This window comes from Dermochelys coriacea, chromosome 7, assembly GCF_009764565.3.
Source record: "Dermochelys coriacea isolate rDerCor1 chromosome 7, rDerCor1.pri.v4, whole genome shotgun sequence".
In the NCBI taxonomy this organism is placed as follows: domain Eukaryota; kingdom Metazoa; phylum Chordata; order Testudines; family Dermochelyidae; genus Dermochelys; species Dermochelys coriacea.
This window is the reverse complement of record NC_050074.1, coordinates 99999432-100018106: the sequence shown is the minus strand read 5'-3', so window position 1 is coordinate 100018106 and position 18675 is coordinate 99999432. Positions and strand designations below refer to the sequence as shown.

General features: G+C 40.7%; 1 protein-coding gene across 1 annotated transcript in view; it reads right to left on the bottom strand.

Annotated features, from left to right (window-relative positions):
- The window catches only part of TCERG1L (transcription elongation regulator 1 like), a 223280-nt gene extending 205621 nt beyond the window's left edge, over positions 1 to 17659 (bottom strand). The window contains exons 1-3 of the mRNA XM_038408237.2: positions 17148 to 17659; positions 14821 to 14967; positions 13768 to 13948 (exon numbers count right to left, since the gene is read on the bottom strand). Coding sequence (XP_038264165.1) covers positions 13768 to 13948; positions 14821 to 14967; positions 17148 to 17567 — 748 coding nt within the window. The 5' untranslated portion in view covers positions 17568 to 17659. The remainder of the gene's footprint in view (positions 1 to 13767; positions 13949 to 14820; positions 14968 to 17147) is intronic.
- Between the last annotated feature and the right edge of the window lie 1016 nt (positions 17660 to 18675).

Genomic DNA, 18675 nt, shown 5'->3' with positions numbered 1-18675 from the left:
TATATAGGGTTTGCTTTTAATTTTGTTTTAATTTGTCTTGCAGATTCCCGTCCATAATTTTTTTAAGTGCCTCACAGGGACTGACTTTTTGTATTAAAATGGCGTCTTCTTTGCTCTGATGAGAAAATTAGTCAGACTTTAATTTTGCAGTTCTTTCTACTTCACCACATATCTTCAAAAGATGTCAGTCTAATACAGATAGAACTGTGTTTCAATGAGAGTGTACCTACATGCAACACTTCCATACGTATTGATAATATCTTTATAACAAACTGTAAAACAGTTGATACATCTAACAATTCTAAAACATTTCTAAAATACTTTTTTCTGTAACATATATTGTATACACATTCAATAGTAGAGTGTGGGGGGAAATACTGACGCCAACACTTGTAAAAAAGTGAAAAACACTTCGAAACTGCTACATCTTTATCTATAAATTATGTTTAAAAATAATTTAAAATATTTTTCAAGCCTTATAAATATATTTGTAGCAATTGAAGTGCTATAAAATGAAATATCACTTAAATCCCTTTAGGATTATAAATGTGTTAACTTTTTTATAGTTGTTGGCCTTTTAAAATTTAAGACATTTGTACACAGGAGGAGATATACACCCTTTTTTAAAAAAAAAAAAAAAAAAGACAAAGGTTTATTTCTTTAATTCATAAAACCCAATTTGTTAAATGTGTATTTCCTTGTTTGTTTAATAGCCTGAATCAAGGAATTAGTAAACAGAATAAACAAAGGGCCAGATTTCCCTCTCACACCTCTGACCACATGCATAATGTCATCATGTGGCCATGCATATTGCCATGTAATTCGTCTTGTTTTTGAATTTACTAAGTAATTGTGCTGCAGAATCCAAGCTTTCACTTAACAAGGAATTATGTCTATCACTTAAGAAAGCTAAGACACCTATAAAAATGTAAATCTCAAGTGTTGCAGTGATGTTTGCCTGTGGTCTATAGAGAGCTTGAAACAGGAGTTGAGAGATCTGAGTTGCCCCATTTTTACCAAATGAAACCTTAAGCCAAACTCTACCCCACAGAAAGGGGCAGCATATGGCTGTGCTACCCCTGGATCAGCCCTGGAGGGAGTAAGAAGTGACAGGTCCACACCTGTCACAGGAGATGATCCTCCCTGTCAAACTGCGTAACTATGCTACCAGATATGTTGAAGGCTCAGTGTCAAGGTTTCACCCACTCCCACCCACCTGTACAAAGTGGTGATGTAGCAGCTCCAGAGACCCCTTAAGGCCCTGCCACCTCTATTGCTCAGAAAGCAGAGGTATGGTGCGCCTGTGGGAATAAGTAAGGTGGTGCTTTAAATTCCTTCTACTCCCTTGAGCTGGAATGCAGGATAGGATATCATTAGTTCCCTAATTAGGAGTCTTCTGATTACAACATTATTAATTATTTCACAATCAGTTATTTTAGCAGAAAAAAAATCAAGCTACTGTCCTTCTCTGACATTGCTGGATGTAGTGGCTGATACTGGGGAACTGTGTGAAAGGACAGCTAGTTGCCATCAATGATTTCAGAGATGAGAAATGAGAAATTCAATCCTGTTCCCAAACCTGAAGTCAGCACCACCCTTCCCAAAATGGGGAGGAAAAAAGGAGATACATCCTCCCCACATCGCCAAATGACTCCTGAAGCCAGAATCAAAATTCCCTTCATCTTCCTGAGTGCCAAAGGCCTTTACTGTCAGCTATCATAGAATATCAAGGTTGAAAGGGACCTCGGGAGGTCACCTAGTCCAACCCCCTGCTTAAAGCAGGACCAATCCCCAATTTTTGTCCCAGATCCCTAAATGGCCCCATCAAGGATTGGGCTCACAACCCTGGGTTTAGCAAGCCAATGCTCAAACCACTGAACTATCCCTCCCCCCCCTCACCAATGGCAGAACTTCTAGCTTCTACCTGACACCTGTACAATGCAGTTTACATTTTTAAATACAAAGGTCTAGTGCAGAACAGAAAAAAAAATTGTCATCTTGGGTCCTGTGTAAAATAAGCTGAATTTATTATCAGAATAAACATACAACACAGATATTATATTAATTGGAATGAGGAAGGGCAGTTGGGACTTAGGGGTCAGAGTGTCAACCGTCTGGAAATTCTATCACATAATTCAAGGCTCCAGGCCACATAATCTGGGTCTCTGAGTATTGCAAAGAACCCAGGGTCTTGCTTATATTAGTGTAAATCAGGAATAGCTGATCTGAAATCAATAGAGATACACAGATATATGTTTAATCAGGATTATATACAGAGTTTAATATTAATTTTTCTACAAAGGTTGCCATATTTAAGGTATTCAGCACTCACTAATATAGTAGCTGGAAAGGAGCCATGCCTATTTGCAAAAACATCACTTAATCCTAACATGATTGTGATACTTCCTGAGCTAATTGCACTTCTGATCTCTAGGTGGCTTCCTTGAGGGCACTCCACTTAGGCTTCTGGCTATTACATTTCTCAGGGCAGTATCCTGTGATCCTCTCCCTCCAGACTGGGGACCTACATCTGCAGATTCCTGTAATTCACATTCAGGTCTCACCTTAGTTCAGCACAGGCAGTCCTGTTCTCTCAGGGGTAATGACAGGGTTAACCAGTGACTAGCCAGCTCTCGTAAAGCAGAGTACTATTTATCCGGTGAGACAGATATGGCAATTTCATGCAGTATCTTTGGCAGTATTAATTTTATGAATCATTTTGGGCCAGGAATTGTATGTAATTTCATGGGAGAGAGTAACCACACTTCCTCCAGGAACTAAAAGCTGTGGGAAATGATTAGGCAAATTCACTCAGGCTGTAGCACCTGAAAAGTGCCACCACCTGGAGATGCTTGCATATAATAGTTCAAACTGGATTCTCCAGACACCAATAGACAAAGACATGACTTTTGGATAAATAGCTTGAATTTAAACTAATTCAGGCCTGCTTTCTGGTCCTATCAGGTCTCATCACCTGTGTCTGGGCAGGGACCCTTGTCCCACTGCTTTCTGACCAGGAGTCTTAAGGCCACACAGCCCCCTGCCATACACTGCAGTAACCACAGAAAGCCAGTCTACCTAACAGCCTGCACCTGTGCTTTGCTTTCTCTCCAAGGGCTATGACCAGCATGGCTAGCAGCTACAAGTTACCACAAAGCTCTCTCTTAGCAGAAACATTTTTTCTTAGGATAAAAGCATCACAGAGAAGACACAAAAATCAATACCTACTTATTAAACATAGCAAAATCTCCCATCTACCATCCAGAGATCCAGTTCCACAGTGTTTGAACCATGTGGTTCCACCCTTGAGGAATATGAAGGAAGCCAAGCCTCTCACTGAGGGATGCATTTATGAGGGACTAAAAGAGGTCTAAAGAATGGCTCACCCTTGTACTGTGACATCATCCTTTCTTTTCCTGCAATCCCTTCTCACTTACATACCTTCCAACTTTAGCAACAAATGAAGCAGGGATCTACCTCCTTCAATACACTGCCGATTCATCCTCAGAACAAGTCCAACCTGTGCACTTAAACAAACCAGGGGTGCTGAGCTAACAATAGTATGTGATCCTGTAATTAAAGATTGTTTTGTAATGGATATGAATTAAGGTCTTAAGTGCTTGCCTTTGCAACCTTAATATTCTTTTAAAATATTTTTGTGTCTGTAATTTACTAGGTTTTTATTAAAAACAAAAAACAACTGAATAAACAAATTCCATCATATGTACTCACATGGGTCATCAGCAGGACGGGAAACTTTAGATCCACCATACAGACCTCTGCCACCTGATCTAACAGAGTAACTGATAGCCGTAGAAGGTTGTCATCCTCTATGTGGGTCAGCATACAACACATTGTCAACCTGTGGAACTCCTTGCCAGAGGCTGTTGTGAAAGCCAAGATTATAACAGGGTTCAAAAAGAGAACTAGATAAATTCATGGAGGATAGGTCCATTAATGGCTATTAACCAGGTTGGGAAGGAATGGTATCCCTAGCCTCAGTTTTGCAAGATGCTGGAAATGGACAACAGAGGATGGCTCACTTGATGATTACGTGTTCTGTCCATTCCCTATGACACACCTGGCATTGGTCATTGTTGGAAGACAGGATATTGGGCTAGATGAACATTTGGTCTGACCCAGTATGGCTGTTGTTATGTTCTTTTTAGAGGGGCCTGGGTCACTTTGCCTATGGGTTTCACAGATATTTGCTGACAGAAGAGGAACGGTGAGACTCAGGAATCATGGGTTCCATTCCAGGCTCTGGAAGTTAGTGCTCCCTAATGGGCACAGACTTCTACTCATTTCAACACCCTCCCCACAGCATGACTGCTTCTGTTCTATTTCCTTCAACTTGTCCTTGTCCCATTCCTGTCTCTTCTCCATCCCTGGTTCCTTGACCCAGTCCCATCCTCCTCATCTAGCTAGTCCCAATTCAATTTCTCAAGCTTATCATCCCACCAAGTTCCAGTCTTCTTCATAGCAAGTCCTAGTTTCAGGCCTCTGGACTCCCTGGTTCAGTCTCCTCTCCCCACCCCCAACTCTCAGCCTCCTTTCCCACCAGTCCCAGTTCTCTCCTTCCTGGTTCCTCATCTGATCTTTCTTCCTCACCACCGCACTGGCCTCCAATCAGCCCTGTCCCAACCAGGTTCCTCATCCAATCACACTCCCCATGTCTTTGTCCCAGATTCTTGTCCCCATCTTTATGCCCAGTCCATCAAGTTCTCCCCCAGGATACTAGCTATTCCTCAAATCTGTCTCAACTGCCCACTCACCTCTTTACTCTGCACCACTGGTTCTTAGTCCCAATCTCCTTGCCCAGCCAGTTGCAATCTCTCCCCCTGCGATAGGTCCTCATCTAATTATAGTCTCCCACCACCTACTAACTCCCAGTCCACTCTATTTTTCCATTTCCCAGTTTCAGCCTCATTGCCCAACCAGTCCTGGTCTCTCACACCTGCACCCAACTTCCAGGCTCTGCCCTTCATTGCCATCTCCTTGCCCAGCCAGTACTACTCTCCTTCTGCTCCCAATCTCCTTGTCCAGCCAGTTCCACTTTCCACCCCCATCCACAAACTCTTTGTCCCAATCTACTCCGTTCTCCCCTCCCGCTGCAGATCTGGCTGTTGTCCCCCTTTGAACCAGGTCATTTCTTCCACCATGCTGCCTGGGCCCAGCAAGCTCATTGATAGCACGGGACAGACAGGCTCACTGCTCTCAGTTTAACTACCCAGACCTGGATCCAGCATGGCCTAAAACAGCAACTGAAAGGCTGGATCATACTCATTGGAGATCAAATCTTCAGGAAATTTAGCAGCTAAAATTGTAAAAAAATCTCTATTGAGCATGTGTGAACTGCAATTTTTCAAAAGCTTATAATTTGCCAAATTTGAGCAGATTTTTACAGGGACAGGAAAGAGTATACCCCTGAAACAAAGGACACTCCTTTGCCAAATTTCAAGTCCATGGTCTAAGGCATGGAGGTTAGAACTGTTCAAAGAAAAGGTCACTAGAATTTGACATGGGCAAGACAATGTATTTTCCCTATCTTTGTTCTTGGAAACGGATGAAATATATTAGTTAAAATTTTCAAAAAAAGAGTCAGCGAGATTATAACCTACTGAAGATGGAGTCTTAAAATAGGAATAATAGTGACCTTATTATGGGAGGGGCTGGAAACAACATCTATTATTAAGATGTTTCATCTAAAGATCTTAAAGCCTTCTGCATACTTTACCAAATATGAAAAAGGACATCCCTTTGGATATTTCCCTTCAAGCAGATGAAAGAAGCAGAAGATTTGCTTCTTTGAGCCACAGTGTGTTGATGGGAGAGCTAGTCAGGAATTGTCCATTGGAATGATTTTGCAAATGAAAATGTTTCAGAGTAGCAGCCGTGTTAGTCTGTATTCGCAAAAAGAAAAGGAGTACTTGTGGCACCTTAGAGACTAACAAATTTATTAGAGCATAAGCTTTCGTGAGCTACAGCTCACTTCATCAGATGCATCCGATGAAGTGAGCTGTAGCTCACGAAAGCTTATGCTCTAATAAATTTGTTAGTCTCTAAGGTGCCACAAGTACTCCTTTTCTTTTTGCAAATGAAAATGCAATTTCATCAAAACAAATTTTCCTTTTGCTGAAAAAATTGATTTAATTTTAGAAAAATTAAATTAAATATTTTATTTCAGATTGGTTCAGCCAAAACATTTCAAATTTGGAACTGATCAAAAATGTTTAATCTCAAGTCAGTTCTAAAAACATTAAACTACAGTCACATTGCCTTACAGAAACGGGAGTTTTAGCCAACGTTTTCTCTCATGGGCCAGTCTCTTTGGAGGACAACACTTCCCATAAAGTATTTCTTCTGCATCATAGGAGCCACATGATTAATGCATTATGGAAGGTGTAGTCTGGCCAGGGAGCTTGGTCCAGATGAAAGAATGGGAGGCAGAACTACAAATCCCATAAGGCAACTGGGAAACACAGTTTAATGTCAAACTGAGGTTTTATAATCCAAACAAAAATTTCTCAGGAATGCCAAAATATTTCATGACTAAACAAATGTGGAAGTTCTCAGAATTTTGCTCAGCTCTAATGGGATGGGTGGATTTAGACATTACACCATCATTTATCTAACAAACCAAATGAAGCCCCTCCACATGTCAGAGTAGCACAGGTTCTCAGACTGCCTAGATGAGTGTTTGTCCAGTTGCTTAAGAACGGCCCGATGTGTTGGCATCCAGCAACATTGCATCTGCATTCTCTCTTAGCAGGCTATGAGGGGTTGTAACTCACTATATATTTGAGTTTACTTGTACATTTTGCCTGTACTGATTGTAATCAGCAGTCAAGTATTTTGGGATACTTCGTAAAATGGAATATGTTACTTCTATTTAAGTAGCAGCAACGCTGTTTCTTAATATAATGAAGATACATTTCTATTTATAACTCTTCGTCTCACCCTCACAGCATGCTACATGAAAGGCTTTTTCTATAAGATTTTATGGAAAGCCTTTTTGAACACTAATAAAAAGTGTACTACTTTAAAAAAAAAAGGAACATTGCCTGCATAACAGTGATTGAGAAGCAAACCTGCCAACAAACTGTAACCACAAATCTTGAAACATTAAAACAACAATAATTTTAATAGTAATGATATGAAACATAAGAGATATTTTCCTCATGCTCCCCCCTCACCCCCCCCCCCCCAAAAAATCTCACAAAAATCCCAAGGAATTCCTAAAAATTCAACTCAACACATGGAACCAGTTCTGAAGACTATGACCAGTTTAGACAGCTAATTCAAGACTCCTGGAAAGATTTCCAGTGTTCATATAGCTTTGGGTTGTCTCACCACCTAAGTGGGGACAAGATAGCTATACAAGAAAAAGAAGGCACATCCGACTCATAAGAAACCAACCATGACTTTATTCCATATGGCAGATTGCACAATGTAGTAGAGAAAAATATAAATTATTTTCCTTGCAAAAAGATGTAGGCACTGTATCCCCAACATAAAATACAGGATATTGCTTTGTCTGGTGGAAATAAAAAAAATAAACAATCATTTCTGGGTGAGAAAATAATGTGTCATTATTTTCTTTAGATAAATAAAATTGTAAGTGCATAAGGGTTTTTAATCCATTTTTATCTGCCAGGTAATAATAAACGATTACTTTTCTTCAGAACAAATAATAATTTCTAGTACCTAATATGTGTAACTGCCAAATTATGTGTGTTAGCACTAAATTATGCATGTTAGCATTTACCAGTCCCCACGAGTTCATAGTTAGTCTAGGAAAGATTAGATTTTTATCAGAAAATATCAATTACACTGTACACATACAAATCAAATATTTATATCAATAATAGAAATGTAAACAAAGAAAAATACTGCTTGAGAATTTATTAGCTTGACTTATGACTATTTACTTTGTATATTTTGATATATGATCTTGACAATGTGTTTTAATAGTTATAAAGCTATAACTTTTTGAATCTCAAGGTTTCCTTTCAATAAATAATTGTCTGACCTCCCTACTGCCTGACACCTCCTCACACTCCCAGTTTCCCATAATTGTGAAAATTAAAAAAAAAGCTTAAAAAAAGAAACATCAATATTATCCATCAAAATTATAAAAGAAAAATTGAATCCAACAAGCCTATTCTTAATTAATTTTCTTTTTTCATTCTAAAATGGCCATTAAACTGAAGAAACAAAAGACATTGATACTAATAACTGACTCCTGGTATGGATCCAATGTACGGGCTTGAGTGGACAAGAGTCTCCCATGGTTTTTTTTTTTTAAACCAAGGGAACCATTCTGATCTAAGTAGGACCAGCATCTTCCACAATTTGCCGCTGAAGCATCTGATTCCAAGTGGTGTGGGTTTCCATTTCCTTTTATAGTTCTGTGTCAAGTAATCTGAAATGTTAGGATTTGTAATGCAATAAAGGCTCAACCCTTCTGCTATTCAAAACATTATAGAGTATGGTGGCTTTAGCATCACTAGACCTATTTGCTGTCCCTACATTGCAGCTTTCCTAGTGGATAAAAGTCCCTGCTGTGTGCCACAGCTAGAGAGGATACAGAGAACAGAAGGTTTGCAGCAGGTTTTAAGAGCCCATACTAGCCATGGCCTTTGCATTCCCCTTCTCTCTGCCTCCCTTCAACCCTTTGTTGTGTGCATGCTCCAACAGTTCAGTCCAGGAAAGATTAGACAACATTTGTGGCTTCAGGAGAATGCTATTGATTTCCACAGTGACAACATCTATTGTTATAGCATGCACAGACCTTACATAAGATTGGAGCCCCACTGAGATGGACACTGTACAAATTACAGCTAAATGAAAATGTCTATCCTGGAGGGCTTAAAAGACACAAAATAGATGAAGGGTTGAAGATAAAGAAGGCATAAAAGCAAATAAATATGGTGAAGAATTGGCACAATTCTGTTATTTTTCTTTATTTTTTTTTTACATTGAAGGTAGAAAGAGGGTGAGAAATGGCAGGGATGGGTAAATGAATAAGTATGAGGAAATAAGAAAAGAGAGGAAGGGAAAGAGGAATAATCACTATAATAGCCATAGTCAGTAGACAGTGTTTTGTAGGTATCCCAGCAGAGGTGAGTTTTAAGAAGGGAATTGGAAAATAAGGCAGGGGATGAATGAATAATAAGAACATAAGACCAGCCATACTGGAACCGTCTAATCCAGTATCCTGTCTTCAGACAGTAGCCAGATGCTTGAGAGGGAATGAACCAAGCAGGACAGTTACTAAGTAATCCAACCTATCACCAGTCACTGATTCTGGCAGTCACAGGCTTAGGGACACACAGAGCAAGGATGTCACTGACCATCTTGGCTAACAGCCATTGATGGACCTATACTCCATGAACTTATCTATTTCTTTTTTAAACCCAATTATACTTTTCCCTTTCATGGCATCCCCTGGCAATGAGTTCTTCTGTACTTTGTGTAAAGAAGTAGATGTTTTCAGAGAACTATTCACTGTTACTAACAGCTAATTTAGACCCCATCATTTTGCATGAAGAGCTGGGATTATGTTTTTCAGTGTGCATTACTTTGCATTTATCAACATTGAATTCCAGCTCCCATTTTGTTGTCCAGTCACACAATTTAGTGAGATCCCTTTGTAACTTTTTAAAGTAATCTTTGGGCTTACAAAATTACTCAAGAAAAAGTTATCAACTGCAAACATTGCCAGCTCATTGTTTACTCCTTTTTCCATATGGTTTTATGAATACATTGAACAGCACTGGTTCCAGATTCTTGGGAGACTCTATTTGCATCTCTCCACTGTGAAAGCTGACCATTTATTCCTACTCTTTGTTTCCTAGCTTTTAAACAATTTTTGATCATGAGGACCTTCTCTCTTATCTTAAACTGCTTACTTTGCTTAACATCCTTTGGTGTTGGACCTTGGCAAAGGCTTTCTGAAAGTCCAAGTACAACTATACCAACTGAATCACCCTGTCTATATTTGTTGATACCCTCAAAGAATTCTAACAGATAGGTGAAGTGTACTTTCCCTTTAGAAAAGCCAAGTTGACTCTTCCCCAGCATACTATATCCACCTATGTGGTTGATTATTCTATTCTTTACCACAGTTTCAACCAACCAATTTGCCAGCTACTGAAATTAGGCTTGCTGACCTGTAATTGTCAGGATCACCTCTGGAGTTTAAAAAAAAAAGAAATCAACTCTACATTAGCTACCTTTCAGTCATCTGGTACAAAGACTGATTTAAGCAATAGTGAACACTATCTAGTCCTGGTGACTTATTACTGTTTATCAATTTGTTCCGTATTCTCTTCTACTGACACCTCAATCTGGGACAGTTCCTCAGATTTGCCACCTAAAGATGGTTTACATGTGAGAATGTCCCTCACATCCTCTGCAGTGAAGACCGATGCAAAGAATTAATTTGCCTTGTCTTCCTTGAGTGCTCCTTTAGCACCTTAACTGTCCAGTGGTCCCACTGATTATTTGGGAGATTTCTTGTTTCTGATGCACTTTTAGTTTTTGTGTCTTTATACTGATTTCTCTATAAATGCTTTTTTGGCCTGCCTAACTATACTTTTACACTTGACTTGCCAGAGTTTATGTTCCTTTCTATTTCCCTCAAAAAGACTTTACTTCCAGTTTTTAATTGATGTGTTTTTATCTCTAACTGCCTCTTTTACTCTGTTGTTTAGCCATTGTTTCTTTTTTTTTTGATCCTCTTATTGTTTTTTTGGTGGGGTACACATTTAGTTTGAGCCTCTATTATGTTGTTTTTTTAAAAGTTTCAATGCAACTTGCAGGCATTTCACTCTTGTGACTGTACCTTTTAATTTCCATTTAACTAGCTTCCTCATGTTTGTGTAATGCCCCTTCTTGAAGTTAAAAACTATTGTCGTGAGTTTATTTGGAATTTTCTCCCCTACAGGAATGTTAAATTTAATTATATCAGGAAGTTTTTCTTCTGCATAAAGGGCAAAATAGAAGAAAGTGCAAAGGTATTTGAAAGTGAAGCTGACTGGTAGAAAGTAAAGGCTGAGAACATTGCAGAAATAAAGGCAGGGACTGGCATCATGATATGTTATTAGGGGAGCATCATTGAATGGGGTGAAGGGTTTAAAAGGTGAACACAAAGAAGTGAAATCCTGACCCCCTTGAGATCAATGGCAAAACTCCCATTGACTTCAGTGGGGACAGGATTTAACTCAAAAAGCTTATGTTTGATGTGGAGATGAAAAGGGAGCCATTGAAAGCGCTGATGGCATGAGGTGGGCAGAGCAATGAGCCAGGCAGATGATCATTTTGAGTGAACTTGAAGGGGCAAAGATGCAGTAGTCCAAACCAGAGAGGAGGCGGTTACAATAGTCAAAACATGAAATGAGGACAATTTGGAAGAGAGTTTTAGCTGTTTGGAGAAATGGAAAGATGGATTTTAGAGGTATTGTGTAGGAAGTAGCAATGTGTTTTAGACATGGACTGGGTGGGCCGTCGAAGATGATACCCAGGTTATGTGTATGAATAACTTGGAGGAGATGATGGTGCATTCCGTGACAGAGAAAGAAGATGGTATAGAGAAAGGCAGGAAGGGGACTGTGGAGAGACTTCAAAGATGGCTGGAAATGTAGGTATCAGATTCACTGAGGAAGGAGAAGTAGAGCTAAGAAGATGGCACAACTAAATGAAGGAAGAGTGAATTTGTAATGGAGAAACTCGGCATGATCAGAAGACTTCTGCCAGACACACAACACAAGAACAAGAGCTAAGAAAGTGAAGTCAGTGGAACTATACTGATTTATACCAGCTGAGGATTGACCCTGTTTGTCTATTTGATTGCTAATAGTAGACTCGATCCTGTGATACTTATTCAGGAAAAACTCCTCATTGAATTTAGTGTAGATGGACCAGGCCTCTGGTTGATGGTCCAGGACCTTGGGGGGGATCCACAACCATAGAGGTAGATGGCCCAAATCCACCTTCAATATAAGAATGATGAAGAAACTCCAAGAAATGCAAACATGGCATTTCCAGTCCCCAGCATAGAAATAAACTTAACAGAGGGTCGGAGGAGGGGGGTGGGTGGCGGGAAAGTATTTCTTAATGAGTGGGAATTTCAAAAGCTCCAAAGTATGTTAGGCACCTAACTCTCATTGAAAATCAATGTGAATTAGGCATGTAATTCATTTTGCTGCTTTTCAAAATCCCATTCATAGACTTCAATGGGAGCTGGAGCAGACTAACTCCAGTAGTCTACATTTAATTACATTAATGTGAGTTTTACTTAATTTAGCACTACAGTATTAGGCCCTCTTTGTGTATTACTACTGGGAGGTACTTGTAGACAGAAGTCAGAGGAAAAAAATATCAATGTTACCAGTTCCTAGACCACCAATGCATGTGGGAACCAGTATTTTACTTCCAAATACACTCCATCAGGCATTTATAAAAGCATCCATCAACATGGCAGCCAGCCACAGATATAAACTTCAAACAATGCATACATTTTGGGGACACAAATTAAGTAAAAATCATCCAGGTAGAGATGCATAAGTAGTATAATTGTTTTGCCCATCAGTATGCTTATTTATGGTCCCCATCATCCATTATGGAAATCTGAACAGCACTAAAGTTGATCAATAATTAGTAGTGGCAAGAACAGAAGGCAGCTTATTGTAAAGTATTATTAAAACCATTGACATACAGAAATCATATGCAATATTCTGCTTAATTCCTAAAAGCTAGATAAGATTAACTGATAATTAAAATAAGAGAGTCTGGTAAAACAGACAGAAAATGGATTTTCCCCCTCATAATGAATCCCTGCATTATCCAAAAGAATGTTGCCGTATTACATGTCGCAGAAAATTGAGAAAATACAAGAAGGTAGAAAATTACATGTCTAGAGCACAGTTTCAGATTAAGAACAATTCCATAATAATGAAGGCTGGGGGCAGCTATGGTTTTGCCATCGTTTAAAATGGCATTAGCTTTGATCTCAGTAAGACAGACATTTGTTTTAAAATGTATCTTGTTTTTTAATTTGAGTATCTACATTTGTGCTTCAATTATCTTTATTCTAATTATTTATTAGTGTTTTCCATGGAGCAACCAGTATGTTAGATCAATACAACACAATACTAGTGAAAAGTCATATCCATCTTTGCAGCAATACATTTTCTGACCTTTTCCAGGTATAAAATATAGCAGTAGCACATATATTATTGCACCACTGGCTACTGTAACATACTTATTTATGTAGATTAATGGAATTTATTTCATGCATGCTATCTTGCATAAGTTAGTTTTAATGAACTGATGGATCAGTTAGTGTTCTATTAATAACTAACTGTCTATACACAGACTGTATCAAATTCTAAAAATAAGCAACTGATGTTAAAATTACACATTAAATATTATGTCAGCAATCTCATTAGTGTGTTTGAAGATAAACCAAGTCATCATTGGGCTGGCTATACCCTAGGTCAATGGAGTGGGATTGCTGGTTGCTGAGGAATCTGGCTTCTAATTTTCCATAAGTTTATACTTTCTCTTTTCACATCATTTTTAAAATTTAAATAAAGGTGAAATGTTCTTGTTCTGGACCTTGTTATCAAGGTTACAACCAAAATGGGAATTTTGTCAGAGAAAAGAATGCAGGACTGAAGCCACTACCTAAAGTAAAAATAAGATCAATAGAATGAAAATGCATAGTGAAAAAAAAAGTGTTCACAGTGATTTATTACTAACCTGGTATGGGTTGAGGTGTTAACACCACTGTGGGAAGAGGCCTTGAGGCAGTAGCTGGCCTAGATATAGCCATAGCTACTTGATTTGTCATTAAAAGAGGCTTCTCGTGTCCCAGGAAGATTCTTGATTCCTCAGGATGTATCCATGCTGAATCCAGAGCAAATGCATTATTTAAATATATCTGCAAAGGATAAATAAAAAGTATGTTGAAGTTGAAGATAATATAGTTTCATTGCTTATTGTTTTCCTGGTTTTTATGTCTTTGATTCAAGCTCTCATAGCTATATATACACGTTTGTAGCATAGATCATGTCTCAAATATGAATGGTCTTATAAGACTAGATTGATTTATGTTTCCTAACTATTGGGAGGGTGTGGTTATCTAACAAACAATCTCATAATGGGACTATCCAGTTTAGGAAGTACTGCCAAAAAAAATCCAAACCCCACAGTATGAAAGAACAAGGCTAATCCTACCCCAGAGACAGCTATGGCAGAACAAATGCATCTACAACATTTGGTAGCCCAAGGTTGTTCCAGTGAGGGCTGAGAGATGGAGGTGGTGAAAAAGTTACTCATATACTTAAATTTTCAAGGCCTGAGGTTGCAAATACTGTGTGAAATCCTGGCTTCACTGAAGTCGATGGAAAAACTCCCATTGACTTCAGCTTTGTCGGGATTCCAGCTGCTGAGTCCATTTCTAACAAATTTAAATAAACGTGCAGTCAATAGCAAGGTGTTGCAAGTAGACAAAATATGGAAAACACATCAAAATCACATATTTTTGGTGGTACAAACATATTTTACCTGACTTAATACAGAACTAATGTTAAAGCTATTTTAGTCTTTTTCACTATTTAAGAGAACTGCTGATTTATACCTTCAGAAACAGCATATTTATTGATCAACTTTTTTGGCATTAATTTTTCTATAGGATTTTTACTTGACAGATTGCTGACCTTGTCCATGCCTTCAGTTTACAAAACTCAATGTTTTCCAGTTGTTATGATAAGATCTTAATATAAAAATGTCCCATGTAAAGCTCAAAATTACCTTGCAATTAGGTAGTCTCTTATCTCTCCAACTTTTCCTGGCATGAGGTGGAATAGTAGATGTGTATACATGTGGGAAGATAGGAACAAATTCCACACTAGAAGAAGGTGAAAATCCTATAACTGGAGAATGAGCTCCAAACATCCACTTAAAAAAAAGAAAATTAAAAAATTAAATGAATGAAAAATATTCTAAATACATCAACCAAAGTTTGTACATGCTGTATTAAAAAAGTGAATTTCAAGCTAATTTAATTTAGCAACTTCTTTAGTCGAAACATTGGGTTTTCAAAAAAGCATTATTGTATCAGTCTCATATGTACTGTGTGCCACTCAAAGCTAAACTGCTATCAAAATCTATAAATAGAAGACTCAGAGTTAGAGTACTTAGTCAATGCTATTACTAATCACCAATGAACTTGAAAAAAAAATCACATAAATAGAAATCATCATCATACAAGATTGTGTGTGTGTTTCTGTCTCCAGAGGCAATGGAAAAAACAAAGACAAGGCAGATATGTGATTTCCTGACTCTTGAATTCTTTGGACAAATATATTGAAATTGTAGAAACATTTCTGCATTTCAATCAAATTTCCTCGCACTTCAAAATAATTGATGTTATTCTTCCGTTAAACACAAGAGCATGTAGCTTTTTCTCCCACCCTCTTTCCAAATCATTAAGTTCCAAAAGACATTCATAGCTAAAATGCTGGATTGGGAATCTCTAAATAAAATTAATCTAAGATTATGAAGTTCAAAGTTTTATGTGAAACAGCATTAAAAATACAACAGAAGTGCTAAACTACTATGAAATTAACATAGCTATTAATATCTAATACATTAAAATTTAAGATGACCATTGAAGCTGACCAGCAAAAGTTAATTTAAAGTGGCCTTACAATACTGACAAATAATTGAAACATTTATCAAAAAGCACCACTGAGTTGTATTGCTTACATTAATATGGTTCAAAACATCTTAGCGTCTATTGTATATCTATCTATAAAAATCAAAATAGGAGACACTGAATTTAATGGCCTATATTGTTAGAGTGCCCCTTCATTACCAGCCTGCTTTTTCCATAGCAAATAGGAAAAGATCAGAGGGTTAAAGGATGAATAAGACAAGCCTTAATGAGTCAATTCATGAGCCATCACCCACCTCCTTCTTTTATTAAGAAAAAATATTGCAGGTTTCTAAACATTAATGGAAAAAATCTAGTTCCAAGACATTAAATACCCCTAGTGGCAGCATCCTGACAACAACATAAAAACATGTTGCAACAGCATCCAGTTGTATTTTTTTTAAATATATTATGCATCTTGGAAAAGACTTATGGGATACAGATATTATAAAAATAGGCCTGTTCAGGTGATCAATGCCTTATCTCTTCTCGTAGGCCAATATTAAAAATGGCAAGACAACTTTGTTTCAAAGCAAGAAGGAGAGACAGGCTTGACTTACTTGGCTGAATGAAAGACACCCTTGTATCTTTATCTTTTCCTTATTTAAATGGGGATATAAACGCTATTCCTAGCCTGCTCTTTCGCAGCAACTATAAAACAAAATGATTTTCTACGGAAAATAACTGCCTCTTCCTGGAACCAATACACTGGAACCGACCACAAACAGCCTTCAGTTCATTGCTTAGCCCCAGCATTACGGTTCTCTTTGCAACGCAATCAACGCAATCTCTGCTTTCTCAATCCTCAGCTTTTTATACTCGAACTCCCGCAAACTGTGGCATGCCATTGCCCAACTGTAGGGCCCAGACACTTACAGAACATTAACTCCTAGCACATTGGGGTCTGACTGCAGGGATTGCGGTTCGATACGTTTTCAGACACACAAGTCTGTAGACACACACACGGTATGTGTCTTAAGTACGAAGCCACACGTCCGGAATCCGAAATAAATTCCGATGAATAGTATATAGTTTATGCGGCTTCCCCCTGCCTTTGAAGTCTGACACACACGGTGCAGACAGTTACTAACGGATGCGCAGAAACTGTGTGGGTCTGCAACAACCCGGGCTGTGCGGGGTAACTTCAGCACCACCGCGCGTTGGACAGCAGGCAAAAGTTCGGCCCTAGGCTTTCTGCACAGGCAGTCATCACCGCATCCCCCTCTCCCCCCACGCCCCCCCCCCACCAGCGCCTCACGAGCGTGGCTCTTTTTACTGACCCTGAAAATGACACGCACGAACTTGCGTGGATCAAGTCGGCTGTGCTATTCTAGCAGCACTTCGGGAGTTAAATACCCCGATCGGGAAAGAGAGAGGGGGAATGGGGAGGAGGAAGGGAGGAGCGGGGAAGCGCATTCATTACCTGCCCGTTCAGGACGGGATACTGGTGCACGGCAGGGCGCTGATCTGGCGCAGAGGGCACTGACAGAGGCAGGAAAGGCTCGCAGGGGACTTGCCAGCCGGGAAGCCCCTGGAGCAGAGGAGCAGGGTGGGGAGGATGCGGCGAAGAGAGCAGAAGTGGAGGGGGCCCCACCCCGGCCCCACCTAGCCTGACGACCCCAGCCGCACTCGGGACCATCCAAATCCAGGGAGGAGGTGGGGGCTCTGCATTCATCTGCCAGAGGAGAGGCTGCTGCCGCTTGGCTCTCGGAACCGGGAGCATTCTACATGGCACGGTACCGGCCCTCCGCTCGCAGGGCTCGCCGCCGGGACGCGCAGGGGCAGGCAGCCGCGGGTGCGGGACCGGGACAGCGACAGCTCCGCCGAGGGGGGCGATGCCCATCCGTGCCCCCGCTCGCTCTGGCGGCTGGAGCAGCTGCGGCAACACCAGAGCGGAGCGAAACTCCGCTCCATTCAGCGGGGCTGCTGCTGCCAGGCTCCGCCCTCTGCCCAGACCTCCCCCTCCCCTTCTGCTGATGCATGGCTCGGCGGGAGACACCTACAGGGGAGGGGGTAGGGAGGGGGGGGCGCAGCTGGCCGGTCTCCGGCAACGCCCCCTCCAACTCCTTCCCCCTCTGTGTGCAGACGGCAGGACAGCCCCTCAGTCCGCGGGCTGGGGGGGAGGTGGGAGAAAAAGAAGGAAGGGGGGGAGAGGTGTAAAGGAGGGGAACTGGGCTAACAGGCGGGGGGGGGGGAGCACCCGAGGGCCCCTGCCTCAGAGGGGTGAAGGGAAAGCCTGGAGCCCGCTCCTCCGCCTTGGGAGGCAGCAGGGGGAAGAGGGGGCTGGCGGGGGGAGCCTGGAGCCCGCCCCTCCGCCTTGGGAGGCAGCAGGGGGAAGAGGGGGCTGGCGGGGGGAGCCTGGAGCCCGCTCCTCCGCCTTGGGAGGCAGCAGGGGGAGAGGGGGCTGGCGGCGAGGCCCGGTCCCAGCTCTAACAGAAGCCCCCCCGCACACACCCCCTGCTGAAGGTGCCCCTAGGGGAGACCGCTGGGCACTCAGTCCTTTCCACCGCCAGCTCCCCAGAGAAGGGGACGCGAGCGGAGCGGAGCCCTGCTCCCAGGAGCTGGCGCCAAGAACACCGCTCCCAGGTACTGAGCAAAGGGGCTTTCCACCCTGCCCCCCAGGAACTCCCTGGCTGATCATCACCCCAGGACCCGGGTGACGGGTAAAGCTGGTGGAAAGTCAGAATTTCCCTTTCACAGAAATAGCGACGTGTTTTCATTTCATTCCAGGGAAAGAAAAACAACAAAAGTTAAAACATCAACGTAAGTTCAAGATTTCCTGCTGGGGTGATCATAAAAATTACTGGGGGGGGGAGTGGGTCAACGGCAGTGTTTTGTTTTGCCAAAATTGAAATGTTTTGTTCTGATTTTGATTTTACACTTTATATTACATAATGTTTAAGAAGGTTTGACCGAAGTCATTTCAGAACTTGAAAAATGCCATCCTGAAA